Source organism: Gymnoscopelus braueri (assembly GCF_963280865.1).
Source record: "Gymnoscopelus braueri genome assembly, chromosome: 16".
NCBI classification, from domain to species: Eukaryota; Metazoa; Chordata; class Actinopteri; order Myctophiformes; family Myctophidae; genus Gymnoscopelus; species Gymnoscopelus braueri.
Genome location: NC_137616.1, coordinates 3,425,248 through 3,443,872, shown reverse-complemented (window position 1 = coordinate 3,443,872; position 18,625 = coordinate 3,425,248). Strand labels below are relative to the sequence as shown.

The following is an 18,625-nucleotide window of genomic DNA, read 5'->3' as shown; positions in this document are numbered from 1 at the left end:
ATTTACGGCATTTAGTTCAAAAGGAGCCACTCCTGCAAACTTTAGATGCCAATCTTAGCCAATTGGGATTGAATATGAAAAATCAAACAGATCCGTCTTGATCACTTGACTATAGAGATCATGTGTACCGATTTGCGTGAAATTTTGATAAAATCTGAAGGAGTAATATCCCCCCAAAAAAATTACAAGTCGCCCTCCTGGTGGCGCTCTAAAAGGTAGATTTGAAAAATGCAGGGCAAAGGCTTTCCCTTGGCCTGGAATGCACATTCAAAGTTTTACAAAGATCGTGCAGTTATAGGTAAAAACACGAATCAGCCTCATAGAGTGCGCGTGCGCGTTTGCATGTGTATGTGCGTGCACGTGCAGTCACGCACACACTTGTATAACTATACTTGTGAGGATTGTTTTATGGTAAAAAAAAATGCATTTAGTGTTAGGATTACTATTAGGAAAACATTGGGGTTAGGATTAGATATTCAGAGGTTTGGGTTAGGGGCTGGACTCTGGAGTTTAGAGTTTTCTCTATACTTGTGCTACGATGTCACACACTGAAAATAGCTGATCTACAAGGATGCTGCATGGGGTTTTAACGTGTGGCCCTCAGGGGCCCCCTGGCCAGCAGTAAGCTGGGTTGTACATCGTGGCCCCTGGTGGTGACCGTTCTCATGGCAGATCCCTGAACAGTGTTTGTGACACGTTTGGTGCGGATCAGAGTTGTACGCCTCAGAAACCCTTCATTGGCTCCTGGTTGCTGCCCACACAGAGTACACAACACGAGGGGCAGCAGTGGCACAGGGGTAGAGGGGCCGGTAGAGCGGCCGGATGGGAACCGCAAGGTTCCCAGTTCGATCCCGGGCTCCCCCAGAGTTAAGTGTCAAAGTGTCCTTGAGCAAGACACTGAACCCTTAATTGCTCCCGATGAGCAGGTTGGTGCATTGCATGGTTTCCTCCTCCATCGGTGTATGAATGTGTGTGTGAATGTGTAAATGTGTGTATGAATGTGTGTGTATGAATGTGTGTGTGAATGGGTGAATGTAATACACAATCTAAGTAAAGCGCTTTGGATAAAGCGCTTTATAAATGCACCATTTACAACACTGATGTTGGTCTACAAGCAGTGGCGTAGATTGACTGTATTTGCCGTGGGTTTTTGTATCAAAAGGGCCCCTGATATGAATGTATTATGCAAGCAACTTCACTGGTTTAAACAACATTTACAGAATGTACTGTACCATCAGCTTCCAGTAGGCTACTTGCCTTGAAACAGTGTGATTGAACCCAGAACCATGTAATTCAAAGGCGAACGCTCCTCTGACTTAGCTACCCGGGCAGACATCTGTACAGCTATACATATAGATACATTGATAGATGGATATTAATATGGATCATCACTCAGTGGCAGGACTCGATCAAGCTGATAACTTCACACAGAGTGTGTGAGAGAGAGAGAGAGAGAGAGAGAGAGAGAGAGAGAGAGAGAGAGAGAGAGAGAGAGAGAGAGAGAGAGAGAGAGAGGGATCGAGGCCTAATAGTGGAGTTGTGTTCCTGTAGAAAAAAGCCTTTGCTCTGTAACTCTCATGCCTTGTGTGTGTTGTGTGCGCAGTATATGCATGTGTGTGTATGTCTGTATGTTTATGAATAAAGTGTCAGTCACATTGCAATAGATTAAATGCACGTAATCACTAAACTCATTTATGAGGTTCAACTGAAGCAGCATGACTAAAATACTCCCATAGTGCACAGACTGGAACTCATACAGGCTGCTGGAATGCAGAATTCATATTTTGTTATTGAATGAATGTTAATAAGCATGGTCCTAATGCCAGCTATGCATCACAAAGCTACATTATAATTCTCCCTCCTGTCAGAGGAGTCATTCATTCACACACACACACACACACACACACACACACACACACACACACACACACACACACACACACACACACACACACACACACACACACAGATAGCGTGTCTTTATCACACTATGCCCAAATATGGATTACTGATGTCATAGTATTGACACAATTCAGATAGATTTAGCTAAAATAGACATTCAGGTTGAGTAATGTCATTAGCTATTCCATATAATGATGTCATCACGTAGTGATATCACAACATCATTATTACATCAGATGTAATTGTCCTTTTAAATGTTGTTATTGTATTTTCCAACACAACGCCATTCAGGAACTTCAGGAAACTGCCCCTCCTTCTAACAACCTCTTCTGTAAATTAGTTGCACTGATTCACAGTGGTGCTGGTGTGTGTAATGTTTCACTGGACGATACATCTGAAAGGAGGACCTAAGAATTCCTACCCAGCTGCTGTGGTAGTCGGACACAAGGTTTACTCATTTGGAGGATACGGTAACAAGAACAACAGTGATCAGATTGATGTCCACATCTTCAACACAGTGTCTCTACGCTGGAGGAAGTTGCCCCCATGGACAAATGGAAGAGGAGAACATGACCTTGAGGTTCCCTGCATGCACGGGGCCACACAGCTGTTCTGGTAGAAGATATTGTCTACATCTGGGGGGGACACTCTTACTGTAACGTGCTTTATTCATTTGATGTTGACAACCACAGATGGTCCAAGCCCAATATTGCCGGTACTGTTCCAAAGCCGAGGTGCCACCACTCAGCCTGTGTCTTGAGGAAGGTCTTGTATATCTATGGAAGAAGGTTGAGCCCAAAGGGAAAGCCCTGCTGTGTAAAGCTGGCTCCAGACCAATCCAAATCGGCCCGATTTTGGGCCGAATTGGCTTCGGGAAGCGTCGGCCAGTCGGTTAGGGGTCCGTCGGGGGGTCCGTCGGGACCTTTTCGGCCGACCAGAGCCGACCGAACATGTTCAGCTTTTTAGCCGACTGGTAGCGCAGTGGCAGTGACAACAGAGCGCTGTCGGTGTTGCCAGATTATGTGAGAGAAACAAGCGACCATGTCTAAGAAAACCTACATTCACTGTTTCTCGTGAGGGAGAGGGGGAGAGAAAGAGGGGGGAGAAAGAGAGAGAGAGAGGGAAAGAGAGAGAGGAAGGGAGAGAGGGGAGAGAAAGAGAAAGAGAGAGGGGAGGAAGACAGAGAGAAAGAGGGTGGGAGAAAGTGGGTGAGAGAGAGGGAGATACCAGGAGCGAGGGAGAGAGAGGAACGGAGAAAGCGGGAGGGAGAAAGAAAGGGAGAGACGGAGAGAGAAACGGAGGGAGGGAGAAAGAGCGAGGTAAAAAGCGGCAGAGAGAGAAGGAAAGAAAGAGAGAGGGAGAGAAAAAAGGGAGAGTGAAAGATTGAGAGAGAAAGAGCGAGCGAGAGATTGAGGAGACGGAAAGAGGGAGAGAGAGAACGAGCAATTAAGTGAATTGCTTTCACCTGCTGCTGCTGCTGCTGTGCGGAGTGTGCTACAGGGCATATCTCCGCCAAGCCAGGGTGACCTACCCAGGCTCATGAAATTCATATTCAGGCATAGTAGCCAATTAGAATGAAATCTGCAAAAACGGACTCATATACTGATACAGAACCATATATTGGCTATATATTATGGCTGTCGGGTGGAAATCTTGTATGTTCCTTTTTTATTATTATTTAAAAACCATTTTAAATCGTGAAAATAGCCAATCTACAAGCTGTAATTATTAATAATTAAGAAATACTATATTTTAAAGAGTGAAAAATCAACTAAAGTCATTATTAGTGCAAGTTCATTCACATTTCATTTGAATGAAAATAACTTGTGGGTAAAATACATTCTGTGAATCTAATGTGATTAATGTGACCCCTACTTCAGTCAGTGAAGTCCAGGGCTGAATGTGACATATTGAGACCTATATAACTAAATATTGGTCATTTGCCAACACATTATTTTGTGAAATAAATGGGTAATATTTCACAGATAGTTATACTATTCTTATAATATATTAAAATACAATCATCCTTAACCTTCAAGTTAAATGCATTATTTCCGTGGACTTAAAAATCATTTTTGGACTTAAAAATCTTTATTATTTTTTTGGATGGCAGGAAGGCCGGGCAGGGCCTTTGTGCCCTCCAAAAAATTACAACACCAAAGGCCAAGTGGCCTTGCCCCTAAAATGACGAAATTCCAGGCTTGAATGCAATAGATGTACTCTGAGTCTGTTACAAGTAAAAGTCCGGAATTCAACATTTACTTGAGTAAAAGTACTAAAGTATTGGTATAAAAATGTACTTAAAGTACCAAAAGTAAAAGTACAAAAATGTTTGAAAATAGCAGATCTACAAGCTCAGAACGCGTGCATCGCAACACGTTGTGAGCTTGTAGATCTGATATTTTCAAATAGCTTATAGGTATAAAATAGGGCTAAAGTGGTTAATGTATGTTTCATAATGATTTATATCTGCAAAGTAACTAGTAACTAAACATTTCAAATAATTGTTGTGGAGTACAAGTATAGACAATTGGAAATACTCCAGTAAAGTAAAAGTACCTCAAAATTGTACTTAAGTACAGTACTTGAGTAAATGTACTAGTTACTTTACACCACTGCACGTCAGTGAAGAAAAAACGCTGGGAACATCCCTAAGTGGCTTTGCAGGGAAACAAGCCCAAAGTCGCTTATAATAAGCAGACCTGGCAACGCTGGCAGGCTAAAAGTCAAATTAGCACATGAATGGCCAGTCGGCTGACAGACTTAAATGGCAACTTTTGCCAACCGAATACCAGTCTGTTGCAGTCTGGAGTAGTCTGCAATAGTCTGGACGAGTCTGTTTGGTGCGGAGTTGCCTTAAGATGTATTGCACTTGGATGAGTTGTTGCATGGTGGGAGATCGTATCATCATCTTTGGAAGATACAACACACCTGATGACCTGTGTATCTTAGATTTAAGTCCTAAACTGAAGATGTAATGCAAGCTAGCAGTTATTCATTACGGTGTGAAGCAGTCTGAACTCCCACATGACATCAGGTGGGAACTGGCTGTCATGACTGCCAACAATAACTGAAAACAACATAGCCCTATAATAAAAAGAGAAAACAACTGTGATCCCACTATAAAATTATACGTAGCCTGCGAGTTAGTTCTGGCAGCATACACTCGAGAGAGAGATTCTATGGGGCTGTTTACAGCATCATGCAGACCCATACAGTACGTCATACTCTGACGTGGCAGTCAGCTGTCCAATCGGGCGGGTTATTTAAGCTCACCTTCATCTGTGTTCTGTCTGCTTAGTTTTCATAGGTGTTGTCATGCAGCGTTTACTCCCACCACCACCCCAGCACCACCAGTGGGCTCTGCTATTGGTTCTGTTCCCCATGGGGGGTTGTTATGTATATATATCTCCCTGCTCTTAAAGGTTAATGATGGTTGTCTTAATTATGCTGAGCAGGGAGAAAAATGTAGCAGAGCCTGAACGCCAAAATAAAATATATTACATCCACTCTTGTATTCTCATTCTATAATATTGTTTCATATATTTGATCTGTAATATTGGTTCAATCTATTCGTGAGTTAGCTGACAGAACTAGAGAAAGTGCTCCTCGGAGCACAGGTCTCCGCCAGGTCAGGTAGGTTATTGTGGGCCAGCAATGTTCAGAATTTGCCAATCAGGATGGAATATAAAAAATCGGACGGAACCATCTTGATCACTTGACTGTAGAGATAATGTGTACTGATGTGCATGATGTTTGGACAAAATGTGTAGGAGTAATATAATTTAAAAAATCACACCCAGTGTGATGTGGGTGGTGTGGTCACAGTGGTCATCACAGTGATGGAATCACTTAAAGAAAAGTAATATTGTGGACCAACCATTGTACACCCCTAACTGTCATGTTTCACTAGCCAATCACAGTCCTGAATAGACTGTGATTGGCCAATCACGGTGCAGGGTTAGGGGGGTACACTGGTGGCCAATCACAGTGCAGGGTTGGGGGGGTGCAAAATCCAAACCTCACATATAGGGGCGGTTTCACCGCCCAAAAAAGAAAAATCGGCCTCCTGGTGGCGCTATAATAGGGCAATGTTAAAAGGGTGGCGTTTGTTCTTCAACGTAGTGCGAATGTGTGTGCAAGTGGACGCTGCGTTCATGATTTGCGGCATTTTGTTCAAAACGGGCCACTCCTGCAAACTTTAGATGTCAATGTTAGCCAATCAGGATGGAATATGAAAACTCAAACAGATCCATCTTTATCACATGACTATAGAGATCATGTATACCGATTTGCGTGAAATTTGGATAAAATATGAAAGCTTAATCTCAAAATATTTGTTTTACATAAATCGGCCTCCTGGTGGCGCTATAAAGGCTAATGTGAAAAATGCAGGGCAGATGTTTTTCCTTGGCCTTTAAGGAGTATGCATGCAAAGTTTCACGCAGATCGGTGCAGTTATAGTTAAAAACACAAATTGGCCTTTTATAGAGCCACCATGAGGCTGATTTGAAAATGTTCAAGTCTTCCTCCGCCTAGTGGGTATGTGCGTGTGAAATTTCACGGAAATCGCAAGCTGCGTTCATGATTTGAGGTATTTAGTTCAAAATGGACCAATCCTGCAAACTTTGGAAGCCAACCTTAGCCAATCAGGATGGAATATGGAAAATCAGACAGATCCATGTTGATCAAATGAATATAGAGATACTGTGTACCGATTTGCGTGATGTTTGGATAAAATCTGTAGGAGTAATATAAAAAAATGGGTTTTGCACAAATCGGCCTCCTGGTGGCGCTATAACAGAGCCATGTAAAAAAAAATTCTGAATTGGCATCCAGGGAGTGTTTGTGCACAGTTTGGCAGCGACCGGGCCAACGGTGCCGGAGATTAGCTGTTCACAGACAGATGGACACACGGACACACGAACACACACACACACGGACGCACGGACGGACGGACAAGGGGTAAAACATACTCTCTCGCCAGGCCGAAATTTCTTCCTTACTGTAGTCTGTTGGTTTAGTAATCTTTACACATTTTTTTTGTCTTTCTTCTTTTGAGCAGTTTTTGTGTTTTCATTTCTTTATTTGCACCACTGCTCCCCTTGGAAACTTATTTTGTATTGTTCTTATTTAACTTTTAATCCTGTTGTTTAATGACTTCTCCCTTGGAAGGAAAGTATTCCAAATAAGCCAGCCGGCTTCTTCCTTTCCTTGCACAGCAACTTGTCATTTAATATGTATTGTTTCTATATTATTTTTATAACAATGTGCTAATAGACTAAACTAAACTATTACTTGTTTTTACTCTATAGAGTTTTTTTGTCCTGTGATCCCATTTTATCCCTTGGGGAAAATTAAATATGTGTTTTTGTATAATAAAGGTTTCACCACAAGTAAGACGCGCGAACGCGGGAAGCGAACGCAAACAAATTTAAATAAATATGAAAAAAAATATTTAAAAAAAGTAACCAATAAAGAAATCCAAAAAAAATACAAAAAAATTCTGCGTTAAAATGAGCATCTTAGAAAAATAGAAATTCACAAAAAAAAAACTTTGAATGTTTTTGAACAATTCAACAAAGTGTTTGAAGTGCCTGTTTCACCCACTTCCGGGGGGCGGAGCCAAAATCCGAGCCCGAAGTATTTGTTCGTAGACCCCCACTTAGGGGGGGTAGAAAAAGTTTCGGAGCGATTCGGGCACTTTTCATTTAACATGGGGTTTCAATGGGGAGTTTTTAGGAACCTTCTCCGGGGCGTGGCTTCCGGGGGAAGGGGCGGGCTTAAACGCAACCTTGACAGGTGTGTTCAGTTTTCAAAGACCTTTCATTTGATGTATGGTACGTCTAAATTGGACATTTACTTATCTCAGAGGAGCTGCACGCAGGCAGTGCACACAGAGACACAGAGACACAGACAGAGACACAGTGCACACAGAGACACAGAGACACAACCCGAGCACGGTTTCATAGTAAGCTCCACTTGCGCGGAGGCGCGCCTTCGGCGCGCCTCCTTCCGCTGCGTTCGCAACTACAGCTCTTCTGTGTGCAATATCATTCAAATATTCAACTTCTTGTTTATGCCCAGAATGACAAGGATATCCACAGGTTCTGTAGAGATGTGTAGCAATTGTAGAAATATAAGGCGTTAAATGCAATTTAAAACAAAAGGTTTCGTGTATTTGGCACCCATTTATTAAATAAATGGTGTGTGTGTGTGTGTGTGTGTGTGTGTGTGTGTGTGTGTGTGTGTGTGTGTGTGTGTGTGTGTGTGTGTGTGTGTGTGTGTGTGTGTGTGTGTGTGTGTGTGTGTGTGTGTGTGTTTATATATGTGTGTATGTGTGTATATTTTATATATATATATATATATATATATATATATATATATATATATATATTATTTTATAAAAGGAAAGAAAGAATAATAGCAGATCTACAAAATCATATCACAATATTTTGTGAGCTTGTAGGTCTGCTATTTTCACTATTAAATAGTGTTTAAAATAGTTTGTTCATAATGTATTTTGTAGTACGTCTGAAACACCCTGTGAAAATATTTCAGAACAATGTCCTAGTGGTCTGTTTTATCACAGTAATATATATGTTACAGTACAAGAACCAATGTCCTAGTGGTCTGTTCTATCACAGTAATATATATGTTACAGTACAAGTGAGAAACCAGTACAAGTGAGAAAAACGCCCACTTTACCGGCGTTAGATTGGCTATTTTCTGTGAATGTAGGAATCCATGTGGTTAAGTATTTTTGCTTAAGTCATTAAGGTATTAAAGCATCTACCCTGTGCCTAAATAAAATAGCATATATTTTGAACTGGAAACACGTCTCTGCTCCTCTTTCCTCTTTTAAACCTGACGCTGGGTATTCTGAAACTGTGAATTTTGTGGTATTCTCTGAGAGAAACTTCCAGGGAGGCGTAGTCTGGTATTCTGTTCAGGGCCTAGGTGCCCTGGTTACATACTACTTTGTACAATCCAGTTGATTAAATACCCCCTAAGTTGTCAAGTTTAATGGCCACAGGTAGGAATGACCTCCTGTGTCTCTCACTTAACGTGCCCCTTCTACATATATAGTGCATTATGAAATACATTTGATGATAAATAGCATTGGGGAATCAGTTATTGAAATAAAGCAGTCATGTACAAATACATAATGAGCAATTAGAATCAAGAATATTTATTTGTCACACTCATACATGGCACAAGCAGTGAAACTGTTACACAATACAATACCAGATAATAACATAAAATTAAAAATAACACTGGGTGAGAGAAATAACGGTAGAGGCAGGCAGAACAGCAGTATAATAAACCTCTTACAAACATGTATTTTTAGCAGCAGTGTGACAAATCTGCAAGTCACAGAGCAGAGGCTTAATATATCTGGTGTGTACAACATTTGCAGCAAATGTGCAAATGAAGAAGGAGGCATACACACATATAAACGTCAGAAAAAAATGTCACTCTTCTGTTCACCTTTTGGGTCTCTGAAATACCAGCCTACTACCTCCCTGTGTTATGTGGACAACAACACATCACCGTTCTGTCAACTTTAGACATTACTTGGGATGCAACTTAAGTGGTTAATTCATAATGTACCGTTTCATTTTCTAGAAATGTAGTGGAGTCAAAACTAACTTTGTGTTAGTATCAAAACATTCATACTCTAGTTAAGTACTTAAAACGTAAATATTACATACTTCATAAAACGTCATACATTAAAACAAATTTAAAAAATGAAAGATTTTTTTTTTTTAAAGCTTAAAGTGCAAGACCACTTTGGTAGAGGTTTGGGTTGTGTAGTTACCTTGCCATGATGTAACTCCAAAGGTGGACAAGAAATCAAAAATAATTGCTCCATTGATTAGAAATTGATAATTCTAAATGTGCTCCTCATTGAAATACATTGTATCGTAAAACAGCTCTAAAAGTCACTCTTTAAGCACATAAACGAACATGAACAAAGCTGATTCAGACAGTATAGAACATCACCAAACCCAGTACTGTTTTGTTTTTTTAATGTTAACTTCCTGCTGATTTTACTATTTGAAGATCCGGATCCGGATCCGCGAAATCCAGTCCGGGTTTTCTTCTTAATAAAAATAGCAAAATTAACATTTTATTAAAAAAACAAACAGTACTGGGTTTGGTGATGTTCTTAATTGTCTGAATCAACTTTGTTTGCGTTTGTTTACATGCTAAAAGAGTGACTTTGAGAGCTGTTTTACCGTACAATGTAAGTCAATGAGGAGCATATTTTGAATTATCAATTTCTAATCAATGGAGCAATTATTTTTGTTTTCTAGTCCACCTTTGGAGTTACATCATGGCAAGGTAACTACACAACCCAAACCTCTACCAGTGTGTCTACCAAGTGGTCTTGCCCTTTAAGAAGTATTGAAAATAGCGGATCTACAAGCTCGTGACACATTGTGAGCTTGTAGATCGGCTATTTTCATTAGTTTGGTTCCGGGGGAAACATTTCTCTTTTGGGTCTCGAGCTAAAAGGTTTGGGAACCACTGCTCTAGTAGCTAAAAGGTTTGGGAACCACTGCTCTAGTAGCTCAGTGTGAATATGTCAGCACTCTGATTTCAGGTAGGACATGAAAGGACATGAGTTTACTATCAATCGCTCTGGATTAAGAGCGTCTGCTAAATGCCTGAATATGTAAATTGAAAGTTACAGATTGCGGCTGTCCAGATAAAAAATGATGACTAGAAATATTATGATTTGAACATCACAATTATGATGAACAATAACTTTCTATAAACATGATAACAATAACTAATGATATGAGCACCATAACATTCTATTTTTTTTACAACTATGTAGACGGTGTAGACAACCCTTTAGTCTTGTCAAATCCACAGGATTCAAGAACAGCTGGGCTTGTTGGTGTGAAGGAAGCCGGGTCAAGACCAGCTTTGAGAAGGTAACACAAAAACTACAGTACACAACCAGATCCTCAGCGTTAATTTAACTCTTGACTCTGAGAGTATACAAATTGAACCACATCGACCCATTTGGTTTCATTTGTACACTCAGAGTTAAATTAACACTTAGGAGTCTACTACCTGTGCATGTGCGCCCCCTATCTCTTGCTGAGAGACACACAGTTGTAACAACTGCGACCAGTGTCCATCTGCCCAACAATTTCCCACGTTTCTGTCTGCTCGTTGAATGACTCGATGCAACGGAGATCACTACATGAAGAGAGAACAATAACCATGAGAACCAGCCACCTTTGTAAAGCTTTCTTACATTTTTTTATTAAAAAACAGACAATTTTGAAATAAATAAATATATATATTTTTTAAAACAGGAAACATTGCAAGAAAATAAGTTACACTGCTGTCATCAACTTCTTACCTTAAACTGTCATCCACCCCTCCTAGTACGTAGATCTTTCCATCCACCACAGCCACACCAGGATGGTAGCGTTGCTTCTTCATGGGGGAACATATGCTCCACTGGTTGGTCTCTGGGTTGAAGCACTCTACCTTGTCTGTGTGCTCATAATGCTGACCACCTATAGATGGAATTAACAGGATGGTGACTGTTAGTGGGATATATTACATGCCTACACTACAGTGAGGTTGAAGTGAGTCTATCATGGAACTAAGAGCCATTAACAACAGGTATCATACCTATAACGTAGATCTTTCCTTTGACCGTACAGACAGCTGAACCTCTACGAGCAACCGGTATAGGAGCAGCTTCTGTCCATACAGATGTTTTGGGGTTGTACTTGTACATCTGGTTCCAGCCTGTGATAGAACCATCCACCATAACAGCGACACCAAGGGAACAGGAGGACACATAACAAAACATTATTCATTGTCAACGGAAGATGGATGAATAAGTAATAATTTTGCCTTAGCTTTAACTTAAAACGTATATTTTGCATGCATTACATAAAGAAAACTCCTCATGAAACCCAACAGGCTGATCCTGCAAGTATATAAACAAGTGACATACCAGTAGCATAGATCAATCCATTTAGTGTAACCACAACCGAGCCAGTGCAAAGGTCTGGCAACATGCCGACACACTCCATGAGCTGCCAGCTGTTGGTGTTGGGGTCGTAGCGATCCACTGACTGATCCCATAAGCGATCCACTGCGTACACGTAGCCGTCCAGCATCACCAGAGCTGTGAACCATGTGGGTTGTGCAAGGAAGAAAAAAAGCACACCCAGTGTGAAACAAACAGTGCCTACATTCATTTCAATAGGCTTCTGAACAGTATGACTGCAAATACTGCTAATTAAAGATTAAAAATGTGAAATTGTTGATGAATTGAATACATAGGACCACAATGGAAACCAGGACTTTTTTTGTGTTATCATTTTAGCTTAGATGTCTGCTTGTGCTGTTTTTTTGCTGTTTACAATTCTGACAAATTATTCAATCAATCAATCAAACATAGTCACATACACACACAAAGTCACTAGTGTGGCCATGTATCCTCTCCTTGGCTTATCAAGGCAACAACCCATAGCGGTGGTTTCAAAACAAAGTTTAAATTAATACCATACTTTGACAGTCTTACCGAAGTCAGAATGTGCCTCATTCATGGGAGCCAGCTCCTTCCATGAGTCAAGGGAATAGTCATAGCGCCACATCTCCCTGCTCTGCAAACCATCCCTGTACATTCCTCCAGCCATATACACTGTCGAGCCTATGACGAGAGCAGAATGAAAACAATGAGGTATGACTTGATTTTTAGTAGTGGGATGTAAGTAGCATCCACTACAGGTCCTAACTTAGTTGACCTCTACTCCCAATTAGTCTGATGGTACTCCTTACCTGATGCAACCAGACCAGGACTAGTGAAGTCCAGAGATGCCAGAGTCTTCCATCGATTGGTCGGGGGATGAAAGGTCACAACTCTGTGATCTGTCACCATCAGGATCACTTCACATGGCCCTGTACAGAGGAATAGACGATACGCACAGAACCAGGCGTTTATAATGAAGCCGCAGGTAGTCAGTAGAGTAATGCATGAGCATGTGAAATGTAATGAAAAGACTTCACTAAATTAATCCAGGAGAACATTGTATACCAAATGTAATACTTGAAAGTTATAATAATACATTAAAAAACAATTAAGCAATACAATGAAACTCAAATAGCAAACTAAATTGTCAGGTATGGTTGCATATTTGAAGAATCTGTGTCAGCACTGGAAATCCAAAGTAGAAAATTAATTTTCCCAGCATCAGTTGCAACATGTATGCATGTGTGAGGCAGGTACCTGTGGACCAGCGTGGTCTGTGGTTCTTGTTCTCAGAGATGATTCTCTGGCAGGCCTGGGATTCAACCACATCCAGAGACGCTATCACACCGTCAAGGTAGGAGGGGTTGATCAGAGCCAGACGGATATGCTCTATCACCTTAAAGGAGGTGAAAGTGATTAGCAGACAAAAGGCAATGTGTCTACTGTCTTGAAAGATTCAATTATACTTAATGGCACATTGCAGTCATACCTATTAGCATAATTAATTATTACTAATAAATAAGACACAATAAACAGCTGAGATTTGGTGCAATCGAGAAAAACGGGCTTCGCTGTTCCAGGCACATGGTAATGGTCAATGGCTGTGTGCAAATTCAAATCAATTGCTCCAGCCACTGAGGAGAACCAGGCAGAACAGATTTTGGCCTCACCACCGCTACAGAGCTTCCTCGAATTATAGGAGGATTAGTGTCATTGATCAGTTAAAGAGATTAGTTCATTAGTTGGATATTGGTATTTTATTGCATAAGAGAGAACCAACACTTAAATGGAATGCACATCAACATCATTTAAGCGTGTCTTCGGTCACATTACTTTGACTTCTCCATGGTCTTTTATCAGGTGAAACATTGAGAAGGGACTGACCTTTGCAAAGCTCTGCTTGCGGTCAGGACTGAGGTTTAACCACAACATGGCAGCCTCAAACACTGTCTCCTCCTTGGTCACATTGAGATCATCACTGGCAAGAATCTCTGTCAGTTTGTCCAGAGAGAGAGATGGGAACTCTTCCTGGTAGTATAGAACACACAGTAGATTAGCTGATATATTGCAACTATGTCCCCATACTTCCTTAAGTAACATTTTCTCCTCTCAATATTTCTAAACACGTTTGGGTCAGTTGTGTTGGTGACAGGTTGATTAATAGTAATAAAAAACATTTAATGTTCGATCAGCTTGTGTGGAGAAAAGGCCAACAGACAAACAACGTGGTAAATGTATGTAGGCTATATATCCTTCGATGTCTGACCTGCTGATAGACGACACTGAAGTGTTCCAATATGGAATCCTTGCTGCGCTTCTCCAACGTCTTAAAGGAGTAGGTTTCAGCCAAGCAGTGAATCCCTACGCAGTTGTTTTCATCCATGTGACTCTCCATGTAATGACAGCAGGCCTCTTGAACAGCTGTGACATTTAACAAGTGTGCTGCTGCTAGCAGAACCTGGACCAAATAAAATAATATCCTTGTTAAGCACCAATGCCAGGTCATGAATGGAGACAATGAATAAGGTTTGTGGTGATAATATTTTACCTGCACATTTTCCCCGGAGATGACTACCTCTGAAGTGTAGGCGTAGCTCACCAACAACTCCATCGCCTGAGGTTCCACATCGACCATGTCAACCTTCTCCTGTCTGGACTCCATCATGCCAGTTGTAAACATCCCCTGTGCAGGTTGAAAAGATGAATGGTTGGCTTGGAGTGATCCTGCTTTAGGCCTTTCTAACTTACAGTGTGTCACCAAATTAATTGATAGTATAGCTTGTAGTGGGTTGAGCTTTCTTAGTCATGTGATGACAGCTGAGACACCTGGCTGAATAAAAAGTAGCCGCACCCGGCCATTAGAGTAGCTGGCTGGGTGAAGGCTTGTCTCTGGGGTTTGGCATGTAAGCGTTTGCTGTGCCTGCATGCTTACGGCTGTTGGAACTCTGAGTGAATTATATGCTCTTGTGTGCATTTTAACCATGCTTTGTGTCTTGCAGTGTTGTGCTAGAGTGTGAGTGTGCTCTTTTGGTGGCGTTGAAACCCTTTCAGATTTCCCCTCATATCCCTCACTCACTGCCTTCCTCCTGTGTGTGTTCTGCTCCTCTCCTTATTAAACCTGTTGCTGAGTTATATATTCTCGGATATTCTGTTCAGGGTCTGAGTGCCCTGGCTACATATAGCTTGACATTTGGTTAACATGAAAGTCACGCCAGAATTGAATGTTATTCACGTAACAACTCCAGGTCAATAAATGTTCACATGGAAAGTTGAGGATGTGTGTTTACCTCAAAGTAAGAGCTGAAGGAGGCCAGTACAAGTCGATGACAGGGGAACTGCTTTCCTCCACAGCATAGAATCACATCACAGAATTCCTTGTTGAGCCAAAGCCTGTTTAGGCTCTCCAACATCTTGTTGGGATGTGTCTCCTCCATGAACACAACGTCAGCCATGTCTAGTCTATCCAATAGAAGGGGATAGAATAAATAGTCAGAAAGTAAGGATTGTTTGCCAATTGTGCTTAAAGAACAGAATGGAGAGAAATGCTAGTGTAACAGCAGGCGTTACAACAGCTTCACATGTATACAATCCCATTATGAGACAGTATCGGCAAGTCAAAATACTATGGAGCTACCAAACAACAAGCTGAACATGGTTTAAGATGTCTTGCTCTTGCCAAATCTAGATACATTTCAAATTAAATTCAGTAAAATGTCAACCCTCTGCGTGAACTGTGCATTCTGCCATCATATGTGTAGCCCTCACTAAGTCACTGTCAGGACTAAAGTATTAATTATTTCAGGAACGCTGTGATTATATTAAAGTAGTGAATATATATTCATCAAACTATTGAATTTAGTCATACTGTGTAGGCTTATCTGTTTGGGGGTTTGGCGAAACCATGTGGTTTGAGATACATTTACCTGAGTTTTAAAAAATACTTTATTCCCCAGTACATCTCAGGGGCAAATATTGTACTTTTTTACTCCACTAAAATTATTTTAAAACATGGGTGACATGTTAATTTGTAGATTTAGGTTATTATAAAATACACATTAACCACTTAAAATGTATACTCTATTTGAGTATAACCGGTCTACAAGCCCACAACACGTCACATTGTGACACAACAATGTGACGTGTTGTGGGCTTCTAGATGGGCTATATCTGAAAACATTTAGAAATGTTGGGAAAATGTTGGTAGTGGTACTTTTACTTTTAAGTATATTTTGATGTCAATACGTTTGTACTGCTTACTCATTACTTCATATGAAAATAGCAGATTACTTTATATGAAAATAGCAGATTACTTCAGAGGATTGTACAATTTATTATCATCCAACGATATTCCTTACCTGTTCTGGGGTTCAACCGTCTGGACACAGTGTGTTGACTCTGACTGTTGACTGTTGATGTAGGAGTATAAGTAGTAATGCCTCCCTTTTGTCTTGGATTGGAGAAACTCCTCCTCCCACCTCCCCCAGCTCTCCTCCAGTTAACTGCAGTCAGGGTTCATTTCAATGTGAAAGGCTCATAACAAAAGACACCTCGATGATGATGATGATGATGGGCCATGGTCAGAGAAACATTTACATAGCCACAAGTTTCATTTCATTGATTGCTTTTCTTTGCCAAAGAATACAACCCCCAAAATGTTATTATCACATTCTCTTGTGAAATAAAATGGTCAGTTTTGTCTATAATGTGAATGTGAAGTTATGATTTGTGTTGTTAATATGTTTTATAATTCCAAAGTCTGAACACATTTTGCAAGGCAAGGCCATTTAATTTGTATATCACATTTCAACAACAAGGCAATTCAATGTGCTTTACACAGAACATGAAGTAGGCCTAAAGGAAACACAATTATAAAATGACATTAGGATGCATGAAACAAAATAAGTTAAAAAATTACTTATTTAGAAATAAATAATAAAAATAAGAGTGGCAGCGGACCTGCAGTTTTCTGTGAGTTTGTTCCAGATATGTGGTGCATGGAAACTAAATGCTGCTTCCCCACGTTTATTTTATTGTTTCATCAGACCTTTCCCCAGATGACCTGAGAGATCTGGATGGTTCATGATATCACACAAGATCAGAAATGTCTTTGATATAATAAAAACTGGAGTGAAATGCTCCACTTTCTTGGTATTAGTAAGGACTCAAGCAGCAGCAAGTCCACTGGACTTTTTTGTGTTCTCCTTTAGCCTAAATGTCTGACTGTACCCTGTGCTGTTTTTTATGTTCTGTCTTATAAAGTATAAAATCAATCGAAATATTCGGAATCAACTGCAGTCATCAGACATAGATTGGCTATTTTCTGTGAATGTTTGCCTATATATTACCACATGGCCAGAATAGGGTTCATGTGGTTAACTCATTTTGCTGGGGTCCCCCTGAAACACCCTCTAGGACCCCTGGGGGGTCCTCATATCCCTCATTTTTTGTGTCATCACAGGTTTATATCACTCATTGTAAAGAAGTGAGTGAAATGAGTCATTGTGTCTGAGTTTGCTTTCTTTGGCAAAGAAAAAAAGGTCAATATGTTGATGAAGCAAAACACATTGAAACGTGCATCTAAAGGTTTCTCTGATGATGGCCCATCATTACACTGTCTTTTGTTATGGGCCTTTCACATTGACACATGCATGCGCGCACGCACACACACACACACACACACACACACACACACACACACACACACACACAGTCAGTGAGAAACTGGCTGACCTTATTGGTGTCTTAATTATTTGCATTTTAAATGGTCCAGCCGTCACAGCACAGTTAATTTACACAGTTAATCAGAATCACCTTTATTTGTCACATCAATGTCCAGTCTAGTAATGTAGGACAAAAGAAAAACAAACACAAACACTTTTGATCAAACACCCATTTGTACACATTAAATACAGTAGGCCTATATTACACTTCTGTCATTTGGTCCCGAATTCCTTTACAGTCTATGTGCTGTAGGTATCTATCTATCTATCTATCTATCTATCTATCTATCTATCTATCTATCTATCTATCTATCTATCTATCTATCTATCTATCTATATCTGTCTATCTATATGTCTATCTATCTATGGACCCCCCCCTCCCCCCTCCCCCCAGGACCCCTGGGATGCGGGGGTGGGGGGTACTGATCTTCAACACAAATACAATATGGCAAAGTAACAGCTAAATAAAGACACCAAATATGGACATATACATAATATCTGAGATATACAGTAGTATAGTATGCTTGCAGATTTATAACATCCGCACAACATGTTGCACTGGGTATTGAAATGAAAGTAAAGATATGTTTGGTAGTTCAAGAATTAAACTTATTCACATGCTATGAAAAAAACAAAAAATCACTGAAACAATGTCATTCATTAGTAAACTAGAAAAAGTGCTCCTCGGAGCACAGGTCTCCGTCAGGTAAGTTATTGTGGCCTCCTGGTGGCGCTATAATAGGCCAATGTGAAAAGGGTGGCATTTCTTCCTCGGCCTAGTGGGAATGTGCGTGCAAATTTTCACGGAAATCACACGCCGCGTTCATGATTTCAGACATTTTGTTGAAAACGGACCAATCCTGCAAACTTTGGAAGTCAACCTTAGTCAATCAGGATGGAATATGAAATATCGGACAGATGCGTCTTGATCACATGACTATAGATGGGTTTCCGCGCGACGTCATCACAGAGCAGAGTGCGCAATCTG

The 18,625-nt window shown here is 40.5% G+C and overlaps 1 protein-coding gene across 1 annotated transcript; it reads right to left on the bottom strand.

Moving 5' to 3' along the window:
* Positions 1 to 586: 586 nt before the first annotated feature.
* LOC308102619 (kelch-like protein 24) lies at positions 587 to 15,369 on the bottom strand (the record flags this gene model as incomplete). The annotated part of the gene is made up of 11 exons (XM_080452420.1): positions 587 to 751; positions 2,324 to 2,330; positions 11,288 to 11,447; positions 11,897 to 12,070; positions 12,470 to 12,598; positions 12,727 to 12,846; positions 13,175 to 13,313; positions 13,802 to 13,945; positions 14,184 to 14,375; positions 14,466 to 14,600; positions 15,205 to 15,369. The coding sequence occupies 11 exons, from the start codon at positions 15,367 to 15,369 to the stop codon at positions 587 to 589; spliced, it is 1,530 nt and encodes a 509-aa protein (XP_080308546.1).
* Positions 15,370 to 18,625: the final 3,256 nt, after the last annotated feature.